Here is a 16,910-nt window from a genome sequence, read left to right as displayed (position 1 = left end):
TGCCGGCCTACACCAGAGCCACAGAAACTCTGGATCCGAGCTACGTCTGCGACCTATACCACAGCTCACGGCAATGCCAGATCCTTAACCAATGAGCAAGGCCAAGGATTGAACCCACAACCTCGTGATTCCTAGTCGGATTCATTTCTGCTGCGCCATGATGGGAACTCCCAAATTTTCTTTCTAATAAATTTCTCTAATACCATTTCACAGACAAGAAAACCAACATTTTTTCCATTAAAAAAACTTTATTTATCTTTTTTACAAAGAATACCCCCACCTGGGGTGAAAAATATATCTGGTTAAGTACAAAATATAGTTTTTGTCATACAAAAAGATATACAATTAAAAAACAACAACAACAAAAAATGACACCACTTTTAGCCCACATACTTTCTCAGGAGAGGGTAGAGCTCAGGGCTCTGACACAGGACAGCGAACAAAGTGCTAAGGCTGAGAATGACTGACCAAGTGCTGGTGGCTGCAGTGAGAGAGGGGCTATCTACATCCCTGTCTCCTAACACGGGGGAGGAAGGGAGCCCTAGGGGCTTTTGTGAAGACCTGCCCTCTAGTTTCTCATGGCACCATCTGGATGCTCTAATCACAGTGTTGGGGCATTTTGATCAAGAGTTCTTCCTTGGCTTTGGAGATGTCACAGTGGGCAAGGGTGATAGCAGCAACCCTTTTCATATAATGAGAGTGTCAGAATTGCAGAATTCTGTACACTGGGACAAAGTCTCAAAAGTAGTGAGAAACACTTTTTTTTTTTTTTTTTTGTCATTGTGCTTACCCCAGAGACACAGTAGACCAATTTTGGCTTACATCTGAGATAGAGGGAAAAAAATTTGACACAAACTAAAGTGCTAAGACCATCACCTCAGAATCAATTCCAAGGAGTCATGTGAGAAGAAAAACACATTTTTCCCACATGAAAATGTTTGCCAACAGAAGAACACAGTGCAATAGGCTCTAAAAATGGCTTTTTAAGACCTTTGGTGGGGCATAGTTACTACTGCTTTACGCCACATTAAAGCACTTTCTAAACAAAGACAACCTTGGAGCTTCTTCCCTTTAATTCACATGGGAAGCTCACTCCAAAGTCTAAACCAAATAAGCTCTGGAGGGTTTTTCTTTTTTGTTTTCTTTTATCTATAAGTGCACAAACAAAGGGGAACAATGATTTTAAGAACATCCTTTTCCCAAAGTTTTGGCCATGATTTTTTTCCTTTTCATTCTTCTAGTTTGCTAAATTGGCTTTCCTCCACATGGCAGAGGTTCAAGATCTATTGTTATAACAGTCTGAAATCCCCTCCATAAAACCTTGGGAAGACCACACCAGGAGGCCATTTCTACCCCTTATTTAAAATGCCTCAATTCTCAAAAAGATCGGAGAAAATGGAATGGGCTTAAATTTGTCTGTGTTTTTAAACCCATCCAGCAAAAAAACCCTTGTCACAACATCTCACTGGCTGAGGATGACTGTGCACCCTTTAAGGCCCAGGAGATTGCCTGATGATCACCTCCTACACCGGAGAGTCAGAGGCTGGGGTGGATCTGTACCCCACTGCAGAGACTGTTGAGTCTCCTAAAAAGTCAGTCCAGGAAGAGAGGTGAAAAGAAAGAAGTAGGTATAGCTGCTTCTTTCCTTCCACATGTTCACTGCACGTTGTTGTTGAGGATGCAGGGATCCACCTGGGAGGAAGAAAGAAAAGGATATTTTAGTTTGGGTAAGAACTAAGAGAACAACCCAGTTTAGTAATCCCTCCAAGTCAACTTTCCACTGAAGGCTTAGGACAAATGTAGTGGCAAAATGACAATTCTTACCTCACTGTAAGTAGGTGGTGGCATGAACTTAAACTCAGGAGCATACATAAAGATAGGGCTGTCTTGAGAGCCATCTGTGTCATCTAGCAGAGGAGTGGTGGGGCTCTCCAATCGGTGATCTTCAGGAATGATATCCATATAGCACGGAGGAGCTACAGAGACAAAGTATGGGGATAAGAAGCCTGGCCAAGAAATGCCTGACCATCACAATTTTACACACCCAAGCAGACCAGAAGGGAAGAAAAGACATTAGGTCTGGCTCACCTTCGGGGGTATCAGGGATGTTTAGATCTACCCAACTCATCTCGGAGCTGGTTCGGCTGGCCATGCTGGACGTCCGGCTGCTGAGGCCTGACCTGCTGCCAATTACCAGGGGCAGGTCAAGAATGACCTTCTTGGAGCCAGGGACACTAACGTAGATCTAGAAAGGAACACGGGAGTTTGTTAGGCTAGAGATCTGGAGAAAACATCACTATTGTTTTGACAGATGAACAATTTCCCTCTCCAACCCTACAAACTCACCAGTAAGAAGTATTCAACTCGAAGGATGTTGCAGCCCAAGATAGAAGGCCTGATCTTCTGCACCCGAAGGCTCTTGCCACGCCATGATGCACAGGTTCCTGAGATAATGTGATTGCCTCTGACCGATGACAACTTCTGGGTCAGTACTTTGGTTTGGCCATTGGCAAGGTAAGTGTGGCGGGCTACAATGGCAGCTTTGGGCACCACAATGCGGGAACATGTATTCTCAAAATCAGCATGGATGTTAATCTCATCACCTAGCAATGGGAAAGATGAAAACTGATGCTCAGTACAATCAACAACTTTTCTTTTGTCCCTATCTATAGCCCTCATCCCAAACCCACAGTTTCTGTTTTAGCAGTCTCCCATTTTAAGCACAGATTTTTACCTTCACAAAACCCTTTTCTGTCGATTCGAGCAGAGACAGACACCCGGCCATCAGGAATGAACATGCAGGAAACTTTCTTCTCCTTTTTAGCAGACACAGGTGCCTATGTAGAATGAAGGTGTTTTGAGAATTTCTAGAGATCCTTTCCCTGCTTCCCGTTCCTTTCCACTACTTATTTATAGTAGGTAGCCTTCCCTCCCACCTTGATGATTTAGGACTTGATTCCCCGAGGGGCTTCACTTTTAATGCCCTAGACATTTGACTTATCACCCCTGAACCCAAAAAGAACAGAATCTTAGAATGAACCTTACCATTAAATCAGGAGTATTGACATCCACTAGATCCATCACTTCAAAGTGTTTTTTTGTCTCTTGAGTTGGCTGGCTTGGGCGATCAAGAAAAGCCTTCACCCAGTAGTCTACACACCCATATTTTCCTTTGAAAGATGTTCCCAGAGGCCTTTATAAAGAAAAAGGAAACAACTAACTTAAAAAAATGCTCTCCAAGAACAGTGAGTGATCAAAGGAGGGGAAGATTTTTAGAGACAGATAAGTCCACAGATGCATTTAGCTGATACCTACCCCTGAGGAAGCTCAAAGCCAAACTTGTATTCATATTTGTTTCCAGGTCTCATGATCACCATCTCATTCTCCCCTGAAAGAAGAGATAAGCAAGTAGCCATTAGGTTTCCTGTTACACTTAAAATGCATCTGTGCCGATAAGGAATTCTTAGGCATTACGCAAGAGTATTGCAGAACTCGTATTCTCATCCCTTTTGTTCCTAAATGACAGATTCTGATGTATTTTGTTGGGCAAAAAGTTGCAAAGCCCTGTAGTGTTGACAGGCTCAACCAGGACAGTTAAGCTACAATCATCTCAAACAAGAAGCAAGCAAAGAATAAGCACAGAAATGTTTCAATAGGTAAGGCAACATCCTTCAAGGATCATCTCCAGAACACAGCACCACAAGAAATTGTACAAATCACCATTTTGGGTGGGCAGGGATTGTAAATTAAAAAGAAAAAAAAAAGATAAGGAATTGACACAAAATTCAAACCACACCACCTGAGCAACTTAGAATATTTAGTGCAGGCTCTATTTATTTGTATCAATTCTCTTCTCAAATCAGCTTTCGCCCTCCAGTCAACAGCTGGGTCACTTACCTGTTGGGTGGTCGTCCAGGAGAAGAGTGTCTTCATAGCGCAGGTAGTCCAAGGTCTGTTTGCACTGCTGGGATCCCTGCATCCACAGGACTTTGGCCACTCCACAAGCCAGGATCCTGACAGCTTTGATTCGAGTGACTTCACACACCTCCACTATCACCCGGCCAGCCACCTTCTCCCCACAGCCGTACACCTTTTCGGGGTCGTTAAAGACCACCTCAAAAGACTTGATCTTCTTGAACATCACCATGTTTGGGCTCGGTTGACTTGAGAGTTAGAAACGGGGCAGGGGGCGGGAGCGAAAAACAAAACCCCGAATCAAAGGGCCCTTTGCAATGAATTAAAATTATTTCACTTTTCAACTCTCTATTAAATGTTCGACAAGATGTTCCCTTGCTGGTTGTGCCAAGGTATTTCAAAAGAAAAATAAGCTCTTTCCTGTCTTTCCTCCAACAGCTGGAGGAGAGCTCCGGATCTCGGCGGGAAAGCTAACAGCGATCTGCCAGAGTAGTGGAAAGGATAGCTTGTGCTGAGAGCTATAAACTGCTCTATATAGTAGCCCGGCAGGCAGAGCCACGCGAGCGCTGGCCCGGGGGCTCGTGCAGCCCTCGTGCACAGCCCGCCCATTGGCTGCCCGCACCATGTTTACCAGGAGCCCGACCAATCAGCGAAGTCGCAGCGGCGCGTGGACACAGTGTGCTCCTGGCGGGGAAAATGGTTGTTGTGCACTGCTGCGGCCCTGGGAGGAGGGGGCGCAGGGGCCGTGGGCGGCTTCCCGGGAGCCCAAAGGAACGAAGCATTCGCAGACCCTAAAATTTATCCGAGGCCAGTGGCCTTGGGAGGGCGAATGAGGATGCTTCTGGGCTGGAGCGACATTTCGAGGTAAAAGGAAAATGTGCTTATGAGGGAATTTCGTGCCTAGCCATTGCCAATGCAGTTAATTTAGAGGCGACCGTTTATTCCCGGCTCACAAATCGCAAGTCGTGTGAAAAACAATCCCCGAGCGCCAAGAATACTTTAGGATTGGGGCGGAGGGCAAGGAGTGCTGCTGTTATTATTCAGGACGAGCCCCTTGGTCTTCTTGCCCCGCATCTCTATTAAAAACACCCCCCCCCAAAAAATAAGCTGATGTGAGAAGGAAATGAGAATTTGTCACAAATTTTTACCCTCTTCTCCGCGCACACAGGGAAGCGCGCGTGTGGGACCTACCAGCCTTTTTCCTCCCTTTCCAACCCCCAGGGCTCAGGGCTTGGTGCTGGGCTGTTCCTCAGCCCCTGCGCCCCCAACTCAGTTCTCTCTGTTCTCTGGACCGGAAACAGTAAGGGCGCGGCCACATCCTGTTGCTAATGCCCTCATCTCTTCAGTCTCTAACCTGCAAAGTTGAGGGACACTTTGTTTCTGTTCTCCCAGTTACCTCATCACTTCTTTAGTAAATTGTGTTCTCTAGGCTCAGGTTACCTCTCCCTCCCTCCTTCTCCAGGAAAGGGGGAAAAAAAAAGGATGCTTCATTCTGCGCTTTTTTTCTGAATAACTTTAACTCTTTCTTGCCTTCGTTCCCTCTCCAATTTACTAAATCAAAGGTACATCCCTAAATCTGCTGCCCACCCTCCTCACAGCCTTCAAGTTAATTAAAAGCAGTAAAGTTCTCTGGTCTGTAACCAAAGTGTCCTGTTTGAAGGAAGCATTTCCTATCTTTGAAAAGTTTTTTTTTTTTTTCTATGTTGTTCAGAAATTGCTAAGAAAGCAAAGAGAAGACCGAAGGGTCACTGGCACGCTATATGCTAAAGCTGGAAGAGAACCTGACTCCTCATCCTGTGTTGTCATTTGGCTTGCTGACAGATGGGTTTTTCCCTAGCTGGCCATGAGATGCCTTAGGAGCTGACTCCCAAGCTATTTCTCAAAAATGCAATAAGAAAAACGTGTGTAGAGACACAGGGATTCTTCTCCCTTTTCTTTGATACCTGAGCCCCTCCCATGGGTATGTTGGGGCATCAGGAGATTATTGTTTCATTTCTTGTGCTAGAAAGAGGAAGACGGTGTCCTCAAGATTGAGTTGGGTAAGTAAATAAGAAGCATTAGGATATACAGAAATCCTATCCTCTCAGCAAAAAGAAGACTATTCATTGCTCTTAAGGATCCTTCATCTTTCCTCACACTCCCTAACTGGGTTGACACCCTAAGGCTAACAAGTTACAACTCAACCCCACTATTATTAGCTCAGAACTCAGGTATTAAGAATGCTGGAAACACACACACACACACACACACACACACCCCAGGAAGGAAAGGAAACATGTTGATCCTTAGGATATGTGGATTTGACGAGGCACCCTGTTCAAGAAAGTTCACAAATAAGGCCTGAGTTGTTTTCAATGGTCAGCAATATTGACTGATTTATCTAGAGTAGGAAATGTGGGACTCTCAGTAAAGTAATTTAAAAAATATGAATTGTGGCTTCTGTGAGAATATTTAGTTTGTTGTATGAAAGCCTACACAAATACAAAATATCAAAGCCTTTACAAAGAAATACATGAACCAATATTGTTAAATAGTGTGGGATGTGTAACTACACAAATTTTGAGGGAGTGGGAGGGGAGGGGAGTGTAGTAGACCATGGTGCTGTTGACTTGGGACATCTTAGAGAAAAGGGAATGCTGATATTTATTTTGGCACACCTATGAAGTACTGACTTTAAATTAAAAAATATATATTAATACCATTCTCTCTTGCTCTAAGTTCCTCTTTTGGGCTCCAGTTTCTTTCGTTCCCTTTTTGCGGAACTCTGTACAGACCACTTGTTTGCTCTGTGCTATGCCTGGGTTCCCTTAAATGCCAAAAAACTATTTCTCTTTGGCAGCAGCAGCTGCCTACAGGGCCTGTAGCCAAGGCATGTTCTGAAACGGAGTCCTCCTGGACAGACTTGTTTATGACCTTTCACCTAATATTTTCATAAAACGTGCCTTCTGATTCTTCTTTCTCAGTTCCTGCGTCAAAGGAAGAAATCTATCTTGTAAACTACTGTCCTGAAAACAGGGTACAAACACTTGTGTGGTTCAAGGAAGAAAAAGGGCAAGTCCAGTAAGGAAAAGCAAAGGACTAAGTCCAGTTTTGCAAATTAGATCATCTCTACCTGCTCCTTCCCCACCCTCACCAATCCCAATGCCAATCAGAAACCAAGTGGTGGTGTTTGCTTTCAGGGAGGCAAGCGCCCTCAGCAATCAGTTGCCGGAGACGGGGAGCTGGTTGCATTTCCCTTTTCTTTAACCTCTGGTCTGATAAACATTTAGGACACTAAAGACTCAAATTTCCTAATAACCTCTTTCTTTGTCCTTTTAATCACTACCATCATCCCCATTCTGTAAACTTCCCTTTTACTCTTATTGTTCACGTTTTCCCTTATGGGATTTTTGTTTGTTTGTTTGCTTTTTTCCTGCTTTTTCAGGGCCCTACCCACAGCATATGGAAGTTCCCAGGCTAGGGGTTGAATTGGAGTTGCAGCTGCTGGCCCATGCTGTAGCAAGGCCGGATCCGAGCTGCGTCTTCGACCCACACCACAGCTCACGACAATACTGGATCCTTAACCCACTGATTGAGGCCAGGGATTGAACTCAAATCTTAATGGGTACTAGTTGGGTTCGTTACCACTCAGCCATGACAGGAACTTTGGAAATGTTATTTCTGGGGCAAATAAAGGTTTGAAAAGGAGTGTGGAATTTGAGACCAATTTTATGTATGCCTACAAGTTGTAGGTAAATAAGAGCTTAGAATTCAAAATGACTTTTTTGTTATTTATTGAACACCTGTAATGGACTAGGTCCTTTACATAGTTATCTCAGTAATATCTTATTTATAGGTTTCTTCTGTCACCTTGTTCCAAAAAGGATTTAAGGTTAAGTTATTTCATTTAATTCTCATAATAACTCTGTGACTCAGGGAGGATTAAGTCAGGCTTAGAGGGTTAAGTAATTTGCCTGCAGTCATAGATTTTGTAAATAGAGCCAGGTCTTATCCCCAGATCTGTCTGATCTAAAGTATGTTCTCTTGGGAGTTCCCCAGTGGCTCAGTGGGTTAAGGATCTGAGAGTTGTCATTGCTGTGGTGTGGGTTCGATTCCTAGCCTGAAAACTTTCACATTCGGCAAGAAAAATAAAGTATGTACTCTTTCGTATGTGTTGTCCTGCTTCTCTTAACACACGGTATCTTGTCTGATCAACACTGCAAAGGGTCTAGAACAGGACTCATAAAATTTTAAAGTAAAAGGGAACTCTAGCAGTCTTTTTAAAAGAAGATATATTCCTTTATTTTAATTAAGTAACTTGTCCTCAGACGTACAGCTACTAGATGGTGGAGCCAAACTCAGGATTCTTAGTACTTAATCTAGAGTCTTATCTCTAGTTTGCTTTGCAAGGGTTCTTGTTTTTTTTTTTTTTTTTTTGTCTTTTTGCTATTTCTTGGGCCGCTCCCGCGGCATATGGAGGTTCCCAGGCTAGGGGTCCAATCGGAGCTGTAGCCGCCGCCAGCCTACGCCAGAGCCACAGCAACGCGGGATCCGAGCCGCGTCTGCAACCTACACCACAGCTCACGGATCGTTAACCCACTGAGCAAGGCCAGGGATCGAACCCGCAACCTCATGGTTCACTAGTCGGATTCGTTAACCACTGCGCCACGATGGGAACTCCGGGTTCTTGTTTTTCAGTTTAGCTATAATTATTAAATACTTCATCCAAGCAGATTGGTGGTTTCCAGGGGTGGGAGATGGGTAAAAGGGGTGAAGGGAGTCAAAAGGTATAAACTTCCAATAGTAAAATAAATAAGTCATGGGGGTGTAATGCACAGCATGGCAGCTGCAGTTAATAATACTGTATTGCAAGAGTTCCTATCGTGGCTCAGTGGTTAATGAGCCCAACTAGCATCCATGAGGATGCAGGTTCGATCCCTGGCCTCGCTCGGTGGGTTAAGGATCTGGCACTGCCATGAACTGTGATGTATACTGCAGACACAGCTCAGATCCGGCATAGCTGTGGCTATGGCGTAGGCCTGTGTCTTCAGCTCCGATTCGACCCCTAGCCTGGGAACATCCATATGCATGGGTGCAGCCCTAAAAAGACAAAAAAGTAAAATAATACTGTATTGTAGACTTGTGGTTGCTGGTGGTGGGGGAGTGGGTTGGACTGAGAGATTGGAGTTAGTAGATACAAATTATTACATTTAGAATGGATTAGCAATGAGATCCTATTTGTATAGCACAGGGAACTATATCCAGTCTCTTGGGATAGAACATGATGGAAGATAATATGAGAAAAATAATGTGTGTATATATATATATATATATATATATATATATATATATATATGACTGGGTCAGTTTGCTGTATGGCAGAAATTGGCACAACATTGTAAATCAACTGTAATTTAAAAGAAGAAACAAAAATTAATAATACTGTTTTGTATATATGAAAGTTGCTTAGTGGATCTTAAAAGCTCTCATCACAAGAAAAAAATTCTGTGCCTATATACATATTATGATGGATGTTACTAGGTTTATTGTGGTGATCATTTTGCAGTATATTCAAATATACAATCATTATGTTGACACTTGAAACTAATACAGTGTTGTATGTCAATTATATCTCAATAAACAACCCTCACCTGGAAGCCCACGTTTCATGTTTATTGGGGTCTGTCTGTCTACTATGCTGAGTAAGGAATAGAGATCTAGGAGTTGTGCAACTTCAGGGAAAAATGGGGAGAGGAGGTGAAATAATTTGTTCAGAACTATTGCATACTTCTTTAAGATATTTTTAAGTTGCCTTATTATATAAACATTTTTTATTTCCCTTCTCATGCTATCACCCCACATGTTTCTTTCCTTTACTATCAAATTTCTTAAGAGAGTAACTAACACCAGCTTTCTCTGTTAATTAAACCTGTCCCTTTGCAGTCTGCCTTCAGCTATCACTGAAATGGTGGTTTTCTTAAAGATTTCCAGAGGAAACCAAGTGATTTTTTTAGGCCTTTTAAACTCCTGTATAATTTGAAAACTGCCATCCTTAAAAAAATGTAAATATTTTCATCTTGACTTTTGGACCTTATCCTTTTCTCCCGTGCTAGCAATTGCTTTTTTCTCTGCCCCCCAAAAGCTTTTCTCAGGGACTTGTCCTTGTCCCTCTCCTTTTCTTTTTTAAGCTTTGTGTTCGTTTGCCCATCTGTACACCACTTGTGGAAACCTCTAGCCTGTCTTCAGAGCTCCAGTTGGCATCTCATATTCAGCCTGTCCAGTATGAAGTTCATAATATTCCCCCTGTGCTCAAACTCAGTTCTTACTCTTGTTTCTTTTAATGGTACCATTATGTATTCCCCTGGTTATCAAGGCATAAAATCCTAGAATTGCCTTTGATTCCTTCCTCTGGCATTCCCCACATTCAATCAACTGCCAAATTCTGAAAAGACTATCTTTCCAGTGTTTCTAGTATCTTGTATTTCTTACTTCACTGCCACCACTCTGGTTCATGTCTAGATTACTTTTGTCTAGATTATTTTAATAGCTTTTAACTGATATTTTTGCTATAGTCTATAGACCACAACTAGACGAACACAGTTGAGTTCCTGTCTGTTCCTATGATGCTTCAAAACCCATTGCTTGGAGTTCCCATTGTGGTGCAGTGGAAATGAATCCAACTAATATCCGTGAGGATGCACTGGGTCAGGAATCCAGTGTTGCCGTGAACTTTGTGTGGGTTGCAGACGCAGCTCATGATGTAGGCCGGCAGCTGTGTGGCCCTGATTCGACTCCTAGCCTGGGAACTTCCATATGCTGCAGGTTCTGCCCTAAAAAGCAAAAGCAAAAGCAAAAAAAAAAAAAAAAAAAGTCGTTTACTGAATAAAATTCAAATGCTTCAATCTGGCATTTAAACCCTTCACAAATTGGCCTCAGTCAAACTTTCCAGTCTCATTTCCCACTACTTTCTCATAAATAAATGTATCCTACACCTCAGCCAAACCCGAGTACTCAGTGTTCCCCTAATATATCCTTCTCTGCCTTTGCTTATGCTTTTCTCTCTGCCTGGAATGCCTGACTTTCCTCCCGATCTCTGCTTTTTGAAATCCTACTCACTCTTTAATAGACAGTCAAATGACTCTTCTTCTGTAAAACCTTTCTCGATTCCCAGTCCCTTCATATCTCACCTTATATGCAAATAGGATTTTATTCTCTTGGAATATTCCATTGCACATTGTTAATATTTCTCATTTGGAAGTTACATGTGTATTTCCTGTTCTCTCCTAGGTAATGAATTCCTAGAGAGCAAGAACTGTGTCTTTTTTTATTTTTGTATTCTTCATAGCATCTAGCAGAGTACATTGCACGGAGAAAGTATATTATTAAATATAAATTGAATTGGGATATATTTCTGGAATAGAATATGTTACTAATTCAGAACCGAGTATTATTTCTTATCAGCAATAAGAAACCTCAATCTCAGAGTTCCCGTCGTGGCTCAGTGGAAACAAATCTGACTAGTATTCATGAGGACGTAGGTTCAATCCCTGGTCTTAGTGGGTTAAGGATCTGGCATTGTTGTGAGCTGTGGTGTTGGATCTGGTGTGGCTGTGGCTGTGGTGTAGGCTGGCAGCTACAGCTCGGATTCGACCCCTAGCCTGGGAACCTCCACATGCCAAGGTTGCAGCCCTAAAAAAGACCAAAAAAAAAAAAAGGAAAAAGAAACTTCAATCTCAGTTACTTCTGCTGTACTTTAACATAATCTGTCCCTTCTCAAAGGCTGTGGCCCAATTATTTATCAGAACAAGGGTGGTGGAGCGGTGAGAGGTAATGGTTTGTTTTTCTATGAGAAAAATTTGGACTGTGTTGATGTTTATAAGCATGTGAGAGATGGGACATTTTGTACTTAACCCAACTTCCCCTCTTCTAAGAAATTCTTTCTTACACAATTCAGTATTCCAGTTGGCTCAGCCCTGCCACCCAGTGGGTAAATTAAAATAACTGTGGAGATCGTTAGTCCAAGAATCCTCTCAACCAGAAGTTTTTTTGAGACCTGAAACTTCATCCAGGCCACTCCCCTGAGTGACAAAGATGATTCTTTGATCATGAGAAGAAGGAGCAGAGGAAAGAATATGTTGTTCATGATTGAGAGGAAGAAATTACATATTAAACAGTTTTCTGTTTTTTATCTAGACTGACATTTAACAATACTTTGTTAACAGCATTTTATAAGTGTACATAGAGCTAACCATACATGTGAATTACAAAGCAACTGCACAGGAGTTCCCGTCGTGGCGCAGTGGTTGACGAATCTGACTAGGAACCATGAGGTTTCGGGTTCGGTCCCTACCCTTGCTCAGTGGGTTAACGATCCGACGTTGCCGTGAACTGTGGTGTAGGTTGCAGGTGTGGCTCGGATCCCGAGTTGCTGTGGCTCTGGCATAGGCCGGTGGCTACAGCTCCGATTGGACACCTAGCCTGGGAACCTCCATATGCCACGGGAGCGGCCCAAAAAGAAATAGCAAAAAAGACCAAAAAAACAAACAAACAAAAAGCAATTGCACAAACATTTTATTCTCACTAGGTAGGCAGACAGATATTGTATATAAAGGAATATTATGGTATATGGAGTTTCCACTGTGGTGCAACGAGATGGGCAGTGTCTATACAGTTTTGAGACACAGGTTCGAGCCCCAGCTGGCATAGTGACTTGGTGTTGCCACAGCTGCAGCCTAGGTCTCAATTGCAGCTTGGATCTGATCCCTGGCCTGGGAATTCTATATGCCGTGGGGTAGCCAAAAAAGAAAAAAAAAAAAAAAGGAATATTACAGTAAGAAAATTCAAGTGTCTTGCCTAAGTTCACAAAACCAGGACAAAATTCATCTGATTTATGGTTCAAAGATCTTTCTACTAGAGCATCTCTGATCCTCTGGGGGGAAAAAGTCATCTCCTTATGAAGATTTCTCTGATTTCTATAGGCAGATTTAACTGTCACTTTCTTTGTGTACCCAGCAGCATATTGGATAAATTTCTGTATTTTATGAATATTGAGCATTTATCTATTTTTCTGTCTGTTCCTTCCCACTAAACTGAGTTCCCCAAACGTAGAAATCATGTTGTCTTATGGCCTGGCGTAGTTTAAGTACGTCAAAAATTCTAAAGAAGGGTCAAGTCAATTCATAGGATTGTTTTAGCCTGAGCAGCATGTTTAGCCCATCTCATTGCTGGAGGTTTTGGTTTCTCCTCCAGCACTAATGTATTCTCTTCAGGGTGTAGTCTTGGTCATGGTCGATGCAGGGCGGTGACCTCCACAAAGAGAAAATTAAATCATGGCAGAACACTTTCTGTTTCGGAGGCTACAGTTTCAGTAAAGGACCTTTCAATTCTTTGTTTGGGTGTGGTGGGATGGGAGGGCAGGATGAGGAGACTGATCAGTTTTTTAAAAATCCAACTTAACTAGTTCATCAGAGGTAGAAGTAGAAGAAAGGTGCCTATCAAAGACCAACCGTATCAAAGACCGATTACACAGAATTCTTTTTTTTTTTTTTAAGGGCCGCACCTGCGGCATATGGAAGTTCCTAGGCTAAAGGTCGAATGCCAGCTACAACTGCCCGCCTACGCCGCAGTCATAGCAACGTGGGATGGGGCCAGGTCTGCAACCTGCACCGCAGCTCACAGGGATGCCTGATCTCTACCCACTGAGCAGGGCCAGGGATCAAACTTGTATCCTTATGGATAATAGGTTTGTTACTGCTGAGCCACGACAGGAACTCCGATTACACAGAACTCTTGATATTAAAAATTTTGGTTCTTTGAACTAATAGCAAAAAATGATTCCAAAATATCCCTGCAGTGGAGGCAAAATTCAGTTATCCTTCCTGATTTCTCTTTCACTTTCTCAAAGCCTACCCTTCATTCATGCACAAGTTTTATCTCAGGAAACGTATGTAACTTATTTCTTCCTATTAATTGTTAGGAGGATGATGAAAATTATAGTTTGGGAGTAGGCAGAAAAATTGAGGAAGGCCTTTTATTTTCTAATGTTCTGTCTTCTTTGCTTTCCTTAGTGCTGGTGCCATTTCTTGGCACTGATTTTGAGAACTGTAATTACTAGACCAAGGAAATTATGTTTCCTTGAGAAGAAATGTGGGAAGGAACTTGTCATGACGCATAGAAGGTGGGGTGAAGCAGTTAGGGAGGGGTTGGGTGGAGTTGAAAAATGGTTGAGGTGGCCACAAGAATAAAAAGTTAAGGGGAAATGCTTAGGACTGGCCAAGGTGAAACTGCCCTCTTTTAAAAATAAAAATAATGTCAGAATGCCCCAGTGGCCTAGTGGGTTAAAGATCTGGTGGTGTCACTGCTGTGACCCCAGTCACTGCTATGGTGTGGGTTTGATCCCTGGCCTGGGAACTTATGCAAAAAAATTTTTAAAAAAATAAAAATAAGGTAACATAATGTAGCTTAAAAACTCATAATATTTAACGCTTACACAAAAAGCCAGCAGTCCTCAATTCCCTCTACTGAGGTAGTCTCTTCCAATTACTCCAGCTTTTTCATCTGATATTTACTTCCTATTTCTTTCTCTTTTCCTTTTAGGGCCGCCCCTATGACATATGGAAGTTTCCAGACTATAGGGGTTGAATCCAAGCTGTAGCTGCTGGCCTATGCCACAGCCACAGCAACGCTGAGTCCTTAATCCACTGAGTGGGGCCAGGGATGGAACCCTCATCCTCATAGATAGGAGTTGGGTTTGTTACCACTGAGCCACAATGGGAACGCCCTTATTAAATTATGTTTCTTAATTTACAAATATTAGACATATCTACTTTTTTTGTTGTAATAATTGAAATTTTAAGCCTCTTGCATTGCACTATATTCCCACCTTCCCTTTCCTCCTTTCCTCATCCTCCTGATGGAGGTATATCACAATTTTAGCCAAATTAGTAGTTAGTGTTTACATTATTATTACTGTATAAATAATATCAATTGTGCAGCCAAATAGTGTATTTTGATTGTTTCATGTCTTAGATAACACTTTTTTATTGTGAAGTTGTAATTATTTAAGCAATTTATTTAATTATGTGCCTATCTTTAATTTATTCCTGAAATGCCAATTCTGTCAAATACTTATTATTTTCTCTCAAATGGTTAACTTATCAGATAATCTTAGGAAATTGTTTCCTAGAGATGTGCCGCAGCCTCACCGAGCAATTCTTTTTAGTCACCAGCGCCACCTGCTGACTGTTGGTGGTGTGGAAGACAAAACCATGAGGCACAGAGTTAATGTTTTTAAACCTGAAAATGTCCTTTCTATGGTCTCTGACCTTGAGAATGACAATCTGGAGGAAGGAGTATGGTCCTTGTGATAGGAGTAGAAGAGAGTGTAGGAAATAGTTAAATGTTCTCTTCCCTTTCTCTGTCATCCTCTTCTTTTCTCTGTTTTCCTAGAAGGAAAGTTTGTTCGAATTGTCCTTGTTATACTATGGTCATTGTAAGCCTCTTCTGATTCACCAAAGAAAGAGGGAAAGGTGGGCTACCCGTTTTTTTTAAAAATTACATACTTAGCAGGTATACTATATGATTAATAAACTACGTGTATTTGAAGTGAAAAATTTCACGCTTTTAACATATGTATTCCCAAGAAATCATTGACGCAATAAAGATAATGAACATATTACTCCCAAAAGCTTCCTCATGCCTTTTTGTAAACCATCCCTCCCTTCCCAAGCAACTACTGATCATTTTTTGTCACAATATATTAGTTTGCACTTTCTATAATTTTATATCAATGGAAACAAACTTCCAAAAAAGGATTCCCAAAATGTTACAAATTTATATTGTACAATTGCACAATTTAAACAGAAATAATAAATGTTTAAATAAATTAGAAGTGTAAGCAACCAATACAGACATTAGAGTTGTAGGATAATATATGTGTCTCAGGGTGTTCCTCCTTGAGTTTATTTTATATGGTACTCGTTGTGATTCCTGGATTTGAGTGGGTGGTTCCTTCCCCATGTTAGGGAAGTTTTCAGCTATTATCTCTTGGAATATTTTTTCTGTCCTCTTCTCTCTCTCTTCTCCTTCTGGCACCCCTAAAATATGCATGTTGGTACATTTGACATTGTCCCAGAGTTCTCTGAGACTCTCTTCATTTGTTTTCAATCTTTTTTCTCTTTTCTGTTCTGCATCCATAATTTCCACTAATCTGTCCTCCACCTCACTTATTTGTTCTTCTGCCTCCTGTATTCTGCTGTTAGCTGCTTCTAGTGAATTTTTTATTTCAGTTATTGTATTTTGCATCTCTTCTGGCTTAAGTTTTATATCTCCTATCTCTTTGGTCAGTGTTTCCTGTAAGTTATCCATCTTTGCCTCCAGACATTTATTTCCAATGTCTTGCATCATCTTCAGCATCAACAGTCTAAAGTCTTGGAGTTCCCCTGATGGCTCAGTGGTTAACGAATCTGACTAGGAACCATGAGGTTGCGGGTTCGGTCCCTGACCTAGCTCAGTGGGTTAAGGATCCGGCGTTGCCATGAGCTGTGGTGTACGTTGCAGATGTGGCTTGGATCTGGCATTGCTGTGGCTGTGGTGTAGGCCAGCGGCCACAGCTCCAATTCAACCCCTAACCTGGGAACCTCTATATGCCGCAGGATTGGCCCTAGAAAAGGCAAAAAGACAAAAAAGAAAAAAAAAAAGGTCTTTTTCCTGGAGGCTGAGAATCTCCTCATGGCTTAGCTGATTTTCTGGGTTTTTTTCTTTCTCCCTCATCTGAGTTATAGTTCTCTGTCTTTTCATTTTTATAGGTTTTTGGTGTGGTGACCTTTTTACAGATAATAGAGTTGTAGCCTCTCTTACTTCTGGTGTCTGCCCCCCTTGTGGCTGAAGTTGGTAAGGGGGCTTGCTGTAGGCTTCCTGATGGGAGGGACTGATGCCTGCCCAATGGTAGGTGGAGCTGATTCCTATCCCTCTGGTGGGTGGGGCTTAGTCTCTGGATGGGATTAGAGGCATTTGTG

General features: G+C 42.1%; 1 protein-coding gene across 1 annotated transcript; it reads right to left on the bottom strand.

Moving 5' to 3' along the window:
• Positions 1 to 228: 228 nt before the first annotated feature.
• Positions 229 to 4,445, bottom strand: TXNIP (thioredoxin interacting protein). Its single transcript, XM_047784799.1, has 8 exons — positions 3,898 to 4,445; positions 3,316 to 3,388; positions 3,046 to 3,193; positions 2,735 to 2,837; positions 2,347 to 2,603; positions 2,089 to 2,245; positions 1,825 to 1,976; positions 229 to 1,692 (listed from the first exon to the last, which is right to left on the bottom strand). The coding sequence occupies exons 1-8, from the start codon at positions 4,145 to 4,147 to the stop codon at positions 1,657 to 1,659; spliced, it is 1,176 nt and encodes a 391-aa protein (XP_047640755.1). The 5' UTR covers positions 4,148 to 4,445; the 3' UTR covers positions 229 to 1,656.
• Between the last annotated feature and the right edge of the window lie 12,465 nt (positions 4,446 to 16,910).

The sequence above is a fragment of the Phacochoerus africanus genome, chromosome 6, assembly GCF_016906955.1.
Source record: "Phacochoerus africanus isolate WHEZ1 chromosome 6, ROS_Pafr_v1, whole genome shotgun sequence".
Taxonomy (NCBI): Eukaryota; Metazoa; Chordata; class Mammalia; order Artiodactyla; family Suidae; genus Phacochoerus; species Phacochoerus africanus.
This window is presented reverse-complemented; position numbering and strand designations above follow the sequence as displayed.